The 14608-nt window shown below is 57.6% G+C and overlaps 1 protein-coding gene across 4 annotated transcripts; it reads right to left on the bottom strand.

The window, feature by feature from the left end:
• Window positions 1–415: 415 nt before the first annotated feature.
• Window positions 416–8543, bottom strand: CDC42EP1 (CDC42 effector protein 1). Of its 4 annotated transcripts, none has more exons than XM_009086475.3 (3): window positions 8229–8543; window positions 3910–4796; window positions 416–2895 (listed from the first exon to the last, which is right to left on the bottom strand). In XM_009086475.3, exons 2-3 carry the CDS (start codon window positions 4352–4354, stop codon window positions 2099–2101), a joined length of 1242 nt encoding a protein of 413 aa, XP_009084723.1. In that variant the 5' UTR covers window positions 4355–4796; window positions 8229–8543; the 3' UTR covers window positions 416–2098. The 4 variants fall into 4 exon arrangements, with proteins under 4 accessions (XP_009084723.1, XP_018765423.1, XP_018765421.1 ...); XM_018909878.3 differs by lacking the exon at window positions 8229–8543 and adding an exon at window positions 6836–7209; XM_018909876.3 differs by lacking the exon at window positions 8229–8543 and adding an exon at window positions 5009–5537.
• Window positions 8544–14608: the final 6065 nt, after the last annotated feature.

Consider the following 14608-nt stretch of genomic DNA (forward strand, 5'->3'; position numbering starts at 1 on the left):
GCACATTCCAGTCAGGTTAGCCATTACTCTGACATTTCCACAGCAGATCCTGCTCATCAAAAATGAGGCAGTGGGATTTGGGCTGAGTTATGTGGCTCAGTACCTCCTTGCACAGGACTACAAGCAAATAGTCCCAATTATTACATGCTGCTGCTCTAAATGAAAAGTATCTTGCTAGCCCAAAAGTGAGACTGATGTGTAACAGCAAACACTGGGACACTTCAGGCTGGGTGGGAGGAGAGCAGAGTGGAAGAGCATCCTACAGAGAGCCTGGTCCAAGGTCCAAGGTGTCAGTGTCCTTGCCCTCCCTCTCCACTTCCTCACTGCCAAAGATGGAGGGATTGGTGGCTGGGGCTCCAGCAGACATAGCAAGGAAGACAATAAGGTCACAGCAGCCAAGGGGATGCACCAGAGGTTAGTATCAAAACTGTTTTAATAAGGACAATAATAAGTGCATGGGATACAGAGGGGAGGCAGAGAGGGTAATTCCACAGATACGGATCTTTGGTCTTGTGTTATGGTCTGGGAAGCAGAGGGCAGAGGGGAGCTCATCCTGAGAGCCAGGTCCCCACCCTGGAAGGTGCAAGGGAGAATAAGGCTGATCCTGCTGGCTGCCAGTGGCCAGACCTGGTGATTTCCTGAAGCTGGTGCCTGCCCTGGTTTGCTGCTGGTGGCTGGCATGAGGCAGCCCCTTGGGGAGGCTGGGGAACATGGGCTTGTCCTTAACCTTGGTGGCCTGGCTGCAAGTGGCACTTCCACGTGCAGTATGTGCACACCCTGCAGCTCTTTATCCTGCTCTGAAGAGCTTCCTGGCAAAATGCAGCTGGGTGGTGGGAGAGGTGCGTGGGAGCAGAGTCCTGCAGCCATGGCCCAGCATCTCCTCCCACTGCACACGCCCTCCTGTCCCAGAGAACAAGGGGGTCCTGTGAGGGTCCCTGGGGTGACCTCAGCCCCCGAGCATGTTGGCTCCACACTGTGGCACAAAGGCACTTCTATGAGGGCCAGTCTGCACACGGGCCAGCGTGGGGAGCAGCTCATTCCAGGGCAGCTGTGTCACCCAGGCCACCCAGCGAGGGACATCGGCCATGCTCCACATCACCCTTGGGAAGGGGTGCGCTGCAAAGAGGGGAATGGGCAGGGGGACAGGATGGAGACACAAACTGTGTCTCCACCACGGGGATGTTGGAACAAACCGAGAAGCTGCAGAGGAGTCTCCTTGTTCTGAGGCAGGCAGAAAAGAAGGGATTTTTAGGGCCTGAACTGTAGAATTTAGTGACCTGAAAACCTGCCTTTGCCACCAAGTCAGACAAGAAGTTTCTCCCCTCTCAATTGCTGAGGGGAGTGGGGGTCAGGAAGGAAGCTGTCCTAAGTGATGCCCAGCAGTAGGAGGCAAGTGGAAACATTCCTGATTATTTCTGTGCGTGCTCTCACCTCCTGAACACCGAGCACACAGCTTTTTTGGGGGGGGCAGGGGTTTGCCTGTGGGGCAAAACAGGGTGGGGGGCAGGGCAGCTCTGTGGGGTTTGCCTGTCCCTTGGGACCCCAGCTGACCTTCTGCTGTTGATAGATGTGCTGTTCTGAAGGGTCTTGCGCCAGCTGGAGCTGGGGAATCCCCATCCCCTACGTGCCAGAGCTATCAGTGGGAATACCTCTGGAGAGTCACGTGTGCCATTGCAGAGGATGGTTGGGGACATCAGTGGAAGGATGGAGTATGTCTCCAGACATGCTGGTGGAGCCAGGCTGGGGGTTGAGAGAGAGGGTGGTGGGGAGAATGGGATGGGGTAGGAAGGATTCAGGGTTCCTTTGGCACATGGGAATGTTCCTTTGATGTCTAACGGCCTTGAGGCTGGAGAAGGGGTGCTATGCCTGGCTCTGTGGAGCCCACTGGCCCTCTGCAGCAGCCTGGCCCAGCCCCAGGGAGGCCCCAGGAGCTGGGCTCTCCTCCTGCCCTCCCGGCCTGCCCAGTGCCCCACTTGGCAAGGAGGTCACCCACTGGGTCTGCTGGTGACACCAGCACCAGCGGGTGGGGCACAGGGAGGAGGGCAAAGACGCTGGCACCAGTGTCTCTGGTGGGGCCTGTGATGGGCAGGATGGCTGTTCACACCTTGACTTCATCGTCCTCTTCCTCCTCCTCATCGGCATACTCGAAGGAATTGCTGCGGCCCCCTCGGGCACCGTTGTGGCTTTCCTGCAGGCTGGAGAGCTTGGTCTCCTCCTCCTCCTCTCCTTGGTTCCAGCTGGCCTCGGGGGACTGGCTCTCCCTTGTCACTTGTGACCCCCACAAGCTGCTGCTGGGGCTCTCCCACGGGGTCTGTGTCCGGGCCTGCCGGGGACCCTTACCCTTCTCCGAGCTCCGCGGGGTGCTGGTCCCACCGTAATGGCGGGCCAGGACCTGGGCTGCTCGGTCAAATTCTCCAGCCTCAATGGTGCAGTCGTTCCAGTGGCCTTGCCACGGGGACCCTCTGGACACTGCCCCTGGCCCCGAAGCGCAGACAGAGTTCGCTCCAGCGCCTTCAATGGCACGTGCCTCTCCGTTGGCATGGACCGACAGACCCGGCAGTGAGCTGGCCCCTGACAGGTTGCTCTGCCTGGGGTGGTCCCAGAAGCTGGATGCTGCCTTGGCCTCTTCATGGGATGCATGCACTGCTGGAGGGACCCTGTCCTTGGTCCCCTCTTCACACAGGAGGTGTGGGCCATCCTCCCCCACCTCGCTGCCATTGGTTTCAGGGAAGCTCATCACCTGGAGGAGCTCGCTCATCAGGGAGGGCCCCAGGTCTAGGCGGAAGGACAGCAGGGAGTCGGAGCGATCCAGCTCGTCCTCCCCAGGACAGGTGCTCTCTTGGGCCTTTTCCAAACGAGGGACACGAGGGATGGTACAAAATCCGGACTCCAGCCCTGTGAGGCAGAAGGTATGGCTGGTGAGGGACAGGCCTGACTTAGTTCTGCAGGGGAAAGGGGACACTGCTGACAAAGTGGCTCAGGTCACACTCCTGTCAGTAGCACTGGCCTCTAAAGGACAGGTCAGTGTCTCTGTGGACACCTCCAAAGCCCAGAGTTACAGCAGAGGGTCTCCAGGTAGGCTCTGGGCTTGGTAAGATGGCAGAGGGGCTGAGCCAGGCAGGTGAGACCAGGAGATGGCAGCATTGCCTCAGCCTGCCTTTCCCTCTGAGCCTGGCCACCTCCCCCGGCTGCTGCAGGCACCCACATCCAACCCCCACCCTGAGACCTTCTGCTCCAGACCTCTCTCCCTGAGGAAAAGCTGAGCACAGGCCAGTGCTGTGAGGCTGGAAAGGAGCCATACAGATGTCCTGTCCCATCCTTCCCACAACCCTTCCCCAAAGGGCACCCTGGCTGGCAGGGAGGGATGTGGACACGATGGAGAAGGGTGGATGGAATCCCTAAGGAGCACTACATGGAGATGTAGAGGTTGGCACAGCTAGGGACAGGGCTGGAGCATCTGTGTGGAGGTGGGGAAGGCCATGCTGTGGGTCCCCTTGACCTCACTGCCTTGGAGTGGGAATTGCTCCACTGTCCCAGCACCTTTTTGGCTTCCTCAGGGAGGCTGCTCAAGTGAAAGGGTAGATGGGGGGTGCTCCCTTACAGCTCCTGCACACAGGCTGCCAGCTGTGTGGGGCTACAGGAGAGGGGCAGAAACAGAGAAACCATCCCTGCCCCGCTTTGAGGGACACACTGGGAGGAGACCTTCCAAGGGCAGGAGGAAGGACCACAGTTCAGTGCAAGGTTAGGTTTATCTGCTTGGAGGGATTGTCAAGACCGGGCAGTCTTAAATATTCCATCTCTCCTTAAAACCCTAAGTTCCTTACTGTGGGGGGAACATGGAGCAATGGGGAAGGGCTGCAGAGTGTGCTCAGTACCTGGGCACCAGCCTCTGCCTCACGCTTCACTCACCGTAGGCCTGGTGTGTTTTGGAGAAGCTGTTGGAGGCGCTTTTGAAGGAGAACTTGCTGGTCAAGCCCCGGCCGGTGCCGTCTCCATCGTACGTGGCCTCGTTGAGCTGCGGCAGCGAGACGGCGTTCTTGATGATGGGCGAGACCGCCGGGGGCGCGGGCGAGGCCCCCACCTGGCCCCCGCTGCCCCGTCTCTTCAGCGGGCTGCGGCGCACGTGCCGCAGCGTCCGCGCGAAGAAGTTGTTGGGTTTGGCCGCGTCGGCCCCGCCATGGTTGCTGAGGAAGGAGGTGTCCCCGAAGACGTCCCCACCACGCCCCACGTGCATGGTGTGCCGGAAGTCACCCAGCGGCGGGCTGATCATGTCCGGCGTCAGCTCCGACTTCAGCCGCCGCTTGCCGTGGGAGCCTGACACCCAGCTCAGCACGGGCAGCTTCCCCAGGCTCATGTTGCACCCTTCACCCTGCCTTTGAAAAAGCTCCAAAAAATCAGCCCTCACCAGGCTTCTGGCACTGGGCTGGTCTGTCACATCCCCAGCCTCCCCATTGCTTCTGCTCTGATGCTCTTGGGGTGACAGTGCATGGCACTTTGGCTTTCGGCAGGTTTCCTGCTTCCCTGCGCTACGTCGCGCTCATGAAATCACGCTCAGAGGGTACGACCCCGGTGGTGAGGACAGTGGTGGCACGGAGATGTCCCCAGAGGGTGTCTGGGTCACTGCCCCGTTCTGCGGAGGTCACTGGAGGCTGTGTCTGGTCCTGGACTTAGAGGTTAATCCACTGTCTTCTACGGCTGCTGGGTAAGTGGAAACCAGTCACAGAAGGCGCAGCAGGCAGCAAAGAGAGCTTCAGGTGGATTGGCAGAGCAAGAGCATTTGTCCCCTTGTTGGCCACCTAAACAAGGCAAGAGGAACAGTGAAACCTTTGGACAGAATTTTCCCAGTCCCATTGGCTGTATCCACAGAACTGCCTGAGGAGGTTAAAGGGGGTGCATAAGGCAGTGGCGAGATTGCTACTGGCTGCCCCTTTATTTGGCTCTTCTCTTGGAGAGGAAGAAAAAGGCTTTCCTCCAAACACATGTGCTCTCACTCACCTTGCTGACCTACCTCAGTATGCCTTAGTTTCCCGTCTGCAAAGCAGCTTTGCCAGACCCACACCACAACACAGGCTGAGGATTTCCCTCCGAGGCAGAACCTCCTCCCAGAGCATTGCCCTGCTTGGCTGCCCCAGCTCCTGGGGCGAGAAACCTCTCCCTCCTTTTTGCTATTCAGATGAACCCTTGAGGAGAGGGTGAGGCCTGGGGCCCATGTGCTTCTTGGGGAGGAGTGGTGGGAAGCAAAAATGCAGTATTTGTATATTGCTTTGTTTGTCCTTCACTGGCTGGGTCACCGGGAGCTGGGCAGACATGTCGGAGAAGCAGGGAGTCAGCAGAGTGGGGAGAGCAGCTGCTCTGCAGCCAGGGGAAACTGAGGCACGGCAAGGGAGGTGATTGCCTGAGGCTGGAGGAGAAGGTGGGGTGGGTCCCTGCACTCAGGCAGGTCCCAGAGGCACTGAGGGGCAGGCAGGAAGCAGCAGCTGGATGCATGGCAGGGCGATGACCTCCCAGTCAGTGGGAGGACTCTCAGATCAGCAGATCCCCTGTTGGTGTGCATAGCAAGTGGGAGAGGGTGGGCTGGGGAAAGGAGAGGGTTTGGGACATCTCAGAGTGTCAGTGGCCTGGGTAGCCAGCTGGGGATGTATCCTTCCCTGGGCTCAGTTCTGTGGCTGGGGCATCAGGACAGAGCTGAGTCCCTCCAGCAGGGCGGGCTGTGGAGGACAGCATGCCAAGAGGTGACGCAGGAGCCTCGCAGGAGCCTTGGTCTCTGTGTGCTGGAACCCCCACTGCTGCATGGCTTCCCTTGCCACATTCCCTGCCTGCCTCTCCTTGTCCCTGCATTGCCTTGGAGCAGCCAGGCAGTGCCAGGATGGCAAAGGCTCTGGAGAAGGGGAGTCCTGGACATGAAAGTGCTTTCTTGGCTGGCTAGATGCATTTTTGCTTTGCCCTGGCCTTGTTTGCTCACCCGGGGCCTCTCTTATCTGCCAGGGGTTAATGACTGGGGAAGGGAAAACAAACCTCCCCCAGCAGTGCCCAGCACCATTGGCTGCCTCCCCAGGGTGGCAGTGGCCTCCTGGGGTGGCAGTGGCTGGTGGCAGCAGGGACAGAATGGTGGCAGGTTGGGTTCCAGCTGGCCCCCAACTCTTGCAGCTCATGTCTTCCTCCTGCCCACAGATGCCATGCAGTGCTGCCTTGCAGCCAGGACAAATCAGGCACGTGGCAGATTTGGGGTGAGGGGATAACTGGGGAGCTATTTCCTTCCTGTGGTAAAAGCCCACCCATAGCCATTGAGTCAGGGCTCTCCTGGAGCGCAAAGGAAACCACTGGGCTGGTCCCAGTGCAGCACAGCTGGGGTCTTGGGACCACAGGGAGAGACATGCAACCATATTTTTGAGCTGTGCCCAGGATCTTCCAAGGAAAGCACGTGACTCTGGGTGAGGGGATTAGGTGAGCTACAGCACTCAGGTTTTCCCCTTCCTCTGCACATTGGAGCCCCTGAGAAACCCCTTTAGCATGTACTGCATCAGCCCAGATCCCCCCTCAACACAGCTGCCCTGCACACCTTGGGATGGGGCGGGGGACATCACACCTTGGAATGGGGTGGGGAGGCAAGGAAAAGGGGGGATGTGGGAGAAGAGCATCCCCTTGTTCCCTATCTGGACAACTATTGAGTCAGGGAGTAGGGTGGAGGAAAGTGTTTCTCCTTCCTTGTCTCTCGGTCACCACAGGGAAGCAAGCCAGCAACTCCTGGCCCCTGGTTCTCCTTGCCTGCTGGCAGGCAGCAAGTGCTGGGAAGAGGAGGGAGGGAGGGAGTGAAGCAGCTGGTGCCCAACCCTACCTGGATGGCAGGTTTCTGGCAGGCCTGTTGTGCTTTTCCTCCTTCCAATCTCCCTCTGTCTTTTCTTTCCTTCTGCCCCTGGTGTGGCTCCCTGACCCCTCTGAGCCCTCCCCTTCGCCTGAACAGACTCCTCCAGGCCAGGGAAACTCGTGATTCTGCGGGCAAAGGGTGACCTGTATGCTGTCCTTTCCTCCACTGGGCAAAGGGACCCCTCTGCCTGGCCCTCTCTCTGTCCGGGTGCCACTGCTTCCATCTGGCAGCCCTTGGTGTTCACCAGTTCCTGGCACAGCAAGCCCACAGCCCACCACGGCCTCCCCTTCCCTGGCAAACTCTCTGGCTCCCTTCTTGCCTCCTCTGGGAAGCCCCCTGCCTTCAAAGACCCACTGCCAGCACCTCCTCCTCCTCCTCCCAGCCTGCTTTCCTCCGAGTTCAGCTGGTTACCACTGGTTTTCCACTAGCTGGGAATGGCCAGAGCTGTTCTTCTTGCTGGGAAGAGCGGAAACCAGAAAGGGGGGGAAAATAATCCAGATGTCTAGTTGGATCGAGCTGCTGAAAGCAGCCTCTTCCCTCCCCCAAAGGGCACATACTGCAAAAGAGAGCAAGAAATTTGGGGTGGTCTCAACAGCAGGAAGAGCGGGTGGAAATGGCTGTGGGTGGCCAGGAAGGCTTTCCCAGCCTTCCTGAGTGATGAAAAACGTCCCTTTTCCCCGAAGGAAGGGAGGCAGAGTTCCCCTGTTGGGTGACTGCTTTGGGATGAGGAAAGCCAGCAGGGACAGGCTCTTGGGAAGGGGGAAAGGGGCTTGGCTGGCTGGGTTGGGCCTTTCTCAGCTTCCCTGGAGCAGTGCCGGGCAGTAGGCAGACGCCTAAATCTGACTCCTGTGCTGCTGGCTGCTATATATACACATAGTGATATCTCTGTATAACAGGGATATTTTTCCAAGCAGACATTCTGGGACATAGAGGGAGGCTGGAGCTACGGAGATGGGCAGTTTCCAGCTATCCCTTCCCTGCCCACTTGTGAAAAAATGCTCCCTTTTTTCCTCCATACCCCTAAAACTGAGGTGCCGAGAACCTGTGAGGATTTAAGGGGTATCTGGAGCAAGGTTTGGGAGACAAGCGTCCTCCTGCCTTCCCCCATCCGCGGGAACTTCTTCTCACTCCCTTTCCTTCCCGTCTCTCCCCCCGTCCCGTGTCCCCTCTCCTCACTCCCAGTTTCCTGTTGCATTCCTGCTTTCTGCTCCCTTTATTTTTACCATCCTTCCCGTCTCTATCGCCTTGCCACCCCCCCGGCTTCTTCCCTCTCCAAACACCCTCTCCACCCTTTTCCTTCTGGTCCCAACACCCCCCTGCCCCCACCTCTACAAACTGATGAGCCAAAACTTTCAGGATTTACCTCTTTCGAACCAGGGTTATTATTTTTTCCCCGTCCTCCAGACGAAAAGTTGCGAGACACTCTCCGCAGGCCCCTGTAACTTGTTCCAAGGATTACCGGTGCCGTGCTCCGGGATGGAGTGGGGGAGAGAGGGGAGGCATTGTCCCCCTCCTTTTCCCACGGCTGTCCCCCCAAGGCTGGCTCTCCCAGGCTGACGCCCTGATGCCACGGGAGAGAGGGAGCGAAGCTGGCGGGGAGGGGACGTGGGAAGGAGGAGGGCGGGCTGCAGCACAGCCGAGCCAATCCTCGCCTCGGCAGGGAGACCAGAGAAAATGAGATTTATTCCAGCTATCCAGGACAGAAAACTTCAGGAACTTCTCTGCTGCTCCCCTCCTCCTCCCCGCTTCCCCAGTGCCATTTCCCGTCTGCCGGCATTGGCCGCCTCCCGCTCCCGGGTGCCGGCCTCAGTGGGTCTGGGGGAAGGGGGAAGGCCAGGCTGCTGTCTAACCTGCTTAGAGGAGCCCGGCTGCAGGGCAAAGGAAAGGGGCTTGAACCCTGTGTGTGTGTGTGTGTGTGTGTGTGTGACCCGTGGGGTGTCACACAGGGTCCCCTGATCCCATATTGGATAGGACGTTCCCAGTGTTGTTAGTGCTGCCAGTCAGGACTGGGGGCTGCAGGTGGGTGGTGGTACCAGGAGCTGTGGGTAGCACTGGCTTGGACATTAGCAGGATGACAGCCTCCCTGAAGGCCACCTGGGCCAGGCTGGTGTTTGTTACAGGGTCAGGACAAGCGTTAATGCATCAGGACAAGCATCATACCAGCGAGAGTGTGTCAGACCAGGGTGAGGGGGTGGCAGTGGATAAATGCAAGGAGGTGCTCTTTGGTGGCAGTGGATAAATGCAAGGAGGTGCTCTTTGGTGGCACCAGGGAGAGCTTCTGCCCACACGTGGGACACCACATCCCTCTGGCATCGTGTGTTATCCCTTGATGTTCACAGGGCAGAAGACCCCATCAGTGCCAATGAGGGGCAACCTCCTGGTGGGTGTAGCATCATCAGTGCATTGGTGACCCACATGGCCTTCGGGCTTGGTTTGGTGGCTCTGCTGGGGACCACTTGGCCACGTACAAGTACCTATTCAGGGCCCTGCTGAGGAGAAGGGAGGTGTCTCTGCTGGTGAAGGCGAGACAAGACTTGTTGGGGTTAAGTAGGGCTTGGCTGAAGGATGACAAGATGTCTGCAGAGGAGATGTCAAAATGGAGCCTGGCCGTTCACTGGGCTCGGGTGGCTTGTGCTAGGGTGCCCAGGCAGGAGCACCCTGTTGCTCAGAGGTTTGCTAAGCAGCAGCAGTGGAGTTTGGCACTGTCCTCTGGCTTCTCTTCAGCAAAATGGAAGTTGGAATTTCTGCCTTCCGTGGAAGTTTTCTCCATTAGGAATTAAGACTGTATGTGCATGTTGGTGGTACTTTAAGTGGGTCTGTGTCTTGGAGGAGGATGGAAGCTTAGCTCTGATAGGAGATGAGCTCTGCCATCAGTGAGGAAAGGAGAAGAAATCATGACATGCATCCTCCCAGCTTGCCAGGGGTATGGTAGGCATTCCTTCCCCTAGGTCCTGCTCAGTGGAAGCTAATGGGCGTGGTGGGAGAGGCAGGGAAAGACCCTTTCTTTGGGTCTCCTCCCTCTGCATGGCCTTCCAGAGCATTTCCCCCCACCCTGCCTGAGGGGCTCTCCCTCACCCCCATCCCTGTGCCCTGCAGCAGAGGCTGCGTCAGGAAGCAGAGCCTGGGCCACGGCAGCCACCTCCACTGGGGAATGCAGAACAAATCTTTTCCAGATGGGACAGGGGCCACGTTCTGCTTCTTGCAGGGCGGCTGGCTCTCCACTGCCTCCTTCTCACTCCTACTCCAAGCATCTGTGTGCTCCGGGCCAGGATGGGCTTCATTTCCAGGAAAGCATCTGGAAATGCCTTCTCCTCAGCATCCTTCCCCAAAGCTGTGCTTTTGCAGCCATGCCAGCTAAGCTCTGACTTTTGTACTTCTAGGTCTAGCACCGAAGTGCTTTGGTGACCTCAAGGGTCAGGGGATGTACCAGCTCTGGGTCTCAGTACTCATCCTGGCCTCTGGCTGCTCGGTTACACCCCTTTCTTTCACATACAACAGCCTGGAAAGTCAGTCCATACAATCCTGCTTCTCAGCCTATTTATCCACCTCAGCTGAAAACTGAGTGGTGGCTGTGAGGCTGGACAGTGCTGCATAGTCATTGTACCACCCATGGGTGCCCTGGGCAGGAGCTTATGCCTGGACCCCTCCCAGTGCAGCTACCTCATTTACCTTCAGTCACCCCAACCTTTCATCCCATCTGTAACCCTAAGCCCCAGGCAGCAGTACCAGTCTCACCATGACAGAGAGACCGGCTACTGGGCTTATCATGGAGCAGAGAAGTGGCCCAGCAGCTTTCCCAGATGAGGATTTGCTTTGACTACCACAACATCAAAGACAGGGCTGTGCAAATTGCATCCCCTCATCTTCCCAGCACTCATCCCTCCAACACAGGGTTGAGGTCTTATGGATGACTGAATGTGATGGGGAGGGAGAGAGGAGTGGATGGATCTGGGGGGGCTGAAGTCTCTGCCCCACACTTCCTGGTGCTCACTCCTCCATCCTATCTCACTTTGCAGTGCCTTCCGCTTGCAAACTCAATGCCTGAAGGAGGCTGACACAGGACTCCCCTCCAGTAAAGAAAAATCCTTTCCCCAGCACCTGGGAGAAGCCAAGGGAAGGTGATGAGGGCACCCCAGCTTGTGATAGGGTGCTCACCCATGGGTTTATATTCCCTGCCATTTCAGTTTGCTGCCTTCCCACCTGCCCTCCTTCCCTGGGAAATTTCCAGGTATGGACTCCAAGAGCACAGCAGTGCTGGAAACTTCCTGAACAGGGAGGGCAGGCAGGGGGCTCGGTGGGAAGGGGGTGCCTTGCTCAGTGCACAAGAAGCAGATATCCTGTTGCTGCCCAGGGTCTCTGGCTCATATTTCCTCATTAACTGAAAGTGCTGCTTGTTTTCAGGTGACTTCCAGATGTTTCCATTCTTCTCTTGGGGCCGTGAGGGCACATACCACATGGGTATGGGGATTACTGCCAGCAGTGGGGATGGGGGCGGGGGTGCAGAGAGCTCCCTTGCCCCACCAGGCATGGCCTCATCCAGCTCCCCCTCACCGTGGTGCTGTCAGGTCCCTTCTCCCTGCTCCCAGCCCATGGCCCTCGGTGCTGCCTCCAGCCCATGTCTAGCTGCCCTGCGGATCAGCTGAAGGCAAAAACCAGTTTCAGGGTGAGCAAGCCAGAGTGGTGGCAGGAGGTGACACCCTGGGGCAAGGGATAGGTGCAAGCACCCAGCGTCTTGCCAAGAGCATCCCTGGTCTGGTGCCAGCTCTGACTTTGTAGGCATTGGGTCCCTCATGCCCTACTGCTTCTCCACTGGGGTGATTTCTCCTCTGGCTGAAGCCCCAGATGCGCTCCTCTGGCTGATGCCCCAGGCTCAGCCCATTTTTGCTGTGAGTCCCCCACTGTGCCTGTTGCCTTTGAGATAAGCAGAGAGAGGGGCTGGAGTGGTCTGCTTCCCAGAATCCTTGTGCTGCACTGGGGAAGGAAAGCAGGGAGATTGTGGTGAGCACCACCACGCAGGCAGCAGCATTGGCTTAGACCCACTCATGCTATAAGTGGGGTGGATAACCCTGTAAACAGCCACTTCTAACTTTCCCCACCAACTCCTCCCCTCCCCTGGAGCAGTGGGAGGCCGAAGGAATGGGACTGACCACGTCCTGCTTGTGGGATTTGCAAAGGGGGGAGTGTGTGCTTTTCCCCTGGGAGCAGGGCTGGGAACTCAAAGTCTCGGGGTTTGCCAAAGCCCAGGAGGAGGCACGGATGAGTTCCCAGGCTCGCTGGCGGGCTGCCTCCCTCCCTCTGCCCATCTCCTCCTATCCCAAATATTTTCATCTTTCCTCCTCCCCCCACACTCCTCGGCTTCCTCCTGGTATGCTATTCCTGTCTGCTGGCCAGGGATGTGGGGTGCTGTAGGGCTGCTGTGGGTGTTGTGGGGTGTTGTTGGGTGTGAGGATGGAGGGACAGACCCCAGGACAGACCCTGATCTATGCTTTCCCTCCAAGTTTTACATGGGCACAGAGGAGAGGGAAGGGGGGGTTTGGGACATAGCTGGGAGGGGGAGGGAGGATGTTGCATAAACCAGAAGTAATCCAGGAACAGCTGCCTGTGGCCTGGAAACACTTCTGTGATTCCACGTACTAGGAAAGGAGATGTAAATATAAAGATATATATTTATGTATGTAGACTACATCTCCCCAGAACAACCCCACCCTTGATTCTCCAGTTCTTTTTCACAGACCTTGTAAAAGTCAGTGCAGGAGGGACTGGGGGGAGGGCTGAGATATAAATTTGGTGCTTGGAGAAGTAGCTCTCTGTGTGCAGGGGAATCTGTGAGTCTCTTTGCCCTTCCTCAAATATGTTCCCTTGACAGGACAAGGAGGGGGGAGCACATCTACAGGAGTTTAAAGCCCATGCAGGCTGGAGGGAGCTGGGATGGAAGTTGTTGGGGTGGGGAGAGAAAGGAGGAGATGGTGAGGGTAGGAGGGATTCAGAGGGGAAGGAGGGGATGGGAGTGAGCGGGAAACTCTGGGCCTTTGGGAAATGAATTGCATGAGGAGTTGTAGAAAGGTGTTTTGGGAAAAGGAGGAGCTGGGGGATTTCAAGGGAAGGGAGTAAGTCCCCAGAGCTGGCGTGGCATGGGAGAGGGGACCATCATGGAACAAGGAATGGGAGATGCATCCATAGAGCAGAGGGGGAGTGGCATGTGGGGGTGAAGAAGAGTACAGTGTACAGAGAGAGGAAATTGGGATATAGGGAATGGGGATTAAGAGGTAAGTCATCCACATTGGGAGTAGGGAGTCACCCATGCTTGGGGAGCCCGTTCTGGTCAAAGGGAAGAGGTGAAAGCCAGGGGAGTGGTTGGACACAAGGCCTGGACAACTCTTTTATCCTAATGATTTTGCCTGTCCATCCAGCCCATGTATTTTTGGCCCACGGAAGGAAGGGGGTGGGGATGCAGGAGCAGCTAAAAATAAGGGTGTCCCTGCCCATTCCCCCAAGGCGGGCATCCGTCTGCCTGCCTGTGGGGTTGCTGCGGGATCTGGAGGAGGGGAGCAGACCCAGCCTCTTCCCCATGGCGTCTGGCTCTGCTTTTGTTTGTCTCACGGCCCTAGAGGGACAGGAAGAGGCTGCAGGGCTGGGGAACAATGGCTCATTCTCCGGGAGTCTGCGCCTGCGGAGGAGCGATAGGGGACACGGGATGGTAGCCAGAAGGCACAGCCTCCTAGCGCCACTGCTGCAGGAGTTCAACCCCCAGGAGATGATGGGCTCCAGTGTGGGATGCAGGGGGACTTTCCCCAGCCCACCCCTCTTCCCCACGGTCCCGTGCCCAGTGCTGAGAGGATGAGGGGCTGACTCACAGTGGGTACACTTTATAGAGGAGGCCAGGGAGGCAATGCTGCCAGCCTGAAGAGTGGTGGGAACACGTTTCCACCCAGCACTGGAGAATGAACTGACATCTTCTCTTGAGCCTCTGAAACCTGGAGTGAGGCTGCAGCTTGCACCCCGCAGTGGGAATGTCCCAAGGTGGGGCTGGGAAGGTATTTATCTGGGAGCTCTACTGTGCCTCTGTCCCGGCTGTCACTGTGCTCCCCGAGGCACTGCCAATATTGGTGGAAGCTCCCTCCATGCTCTGTGCTCCCTGCTGTCTGGGAGATTGCCAAGGGGCATGGATATGTGTGCATGGTGGGGGGTGATAAATCCTTTTATCCTGCCTCTTTCTTCTCCAGACCCTCCTTTTGAGGCAGTGTCTCTCCCGGATGTTAGATCTAACAGCATGGTGCTGCAAACTCCAAAGGGAGAGTCTCTCCCCACACTTCTCCAGACTTGCTAGGGATATGAGGAGGTGGTGTTAGCACCTGAGGTAGGGGAGAGGTTAGGACATATTTTGCAAAGATTGAGCAAGAAGGGGACAGAAGAACCTCCCTGTTTCCAGTCCCCTTTTTTTCAAGGTCTTGGATAGTTGGGGCTGAATGTTTGCCAGGGCTCCTCTTGTTTACTCAGCCGGGGAGCTGACACATCCAAGGTCTCTGCTGCCTCCACTTTCCCACATGCTGCTGGTCGGCACATTCCAGGGCAGAGTGGAGATCAGTGCAGAGGCATACCAGAGGTTTCCATCTGGGATGCCATCCCTCCTCCCTGCTCTCCCCAGGCACCCGGCACCTCTTGCCAGGTTGTGAAGAGTGGGCATCAGCATCCTGGGCCTTTGGAAGCCAGGGCTTGCACAGAGCCCAGGCGTGGGTGGGGACC

Source organism: Serinus canaria, chromosome 1A (genome assembly GCF_022539315.1).
Source record: "Serinus canaria isolate serCan28SL12 chromosome 1A, serCan2020, whole genome shotgun sequence".
Lineage (NCBI taxonomy): Eukaryota > Metazoa > Chordata > Aves > Passeriformes > Fringillidae > Serinus > Serinus canaria.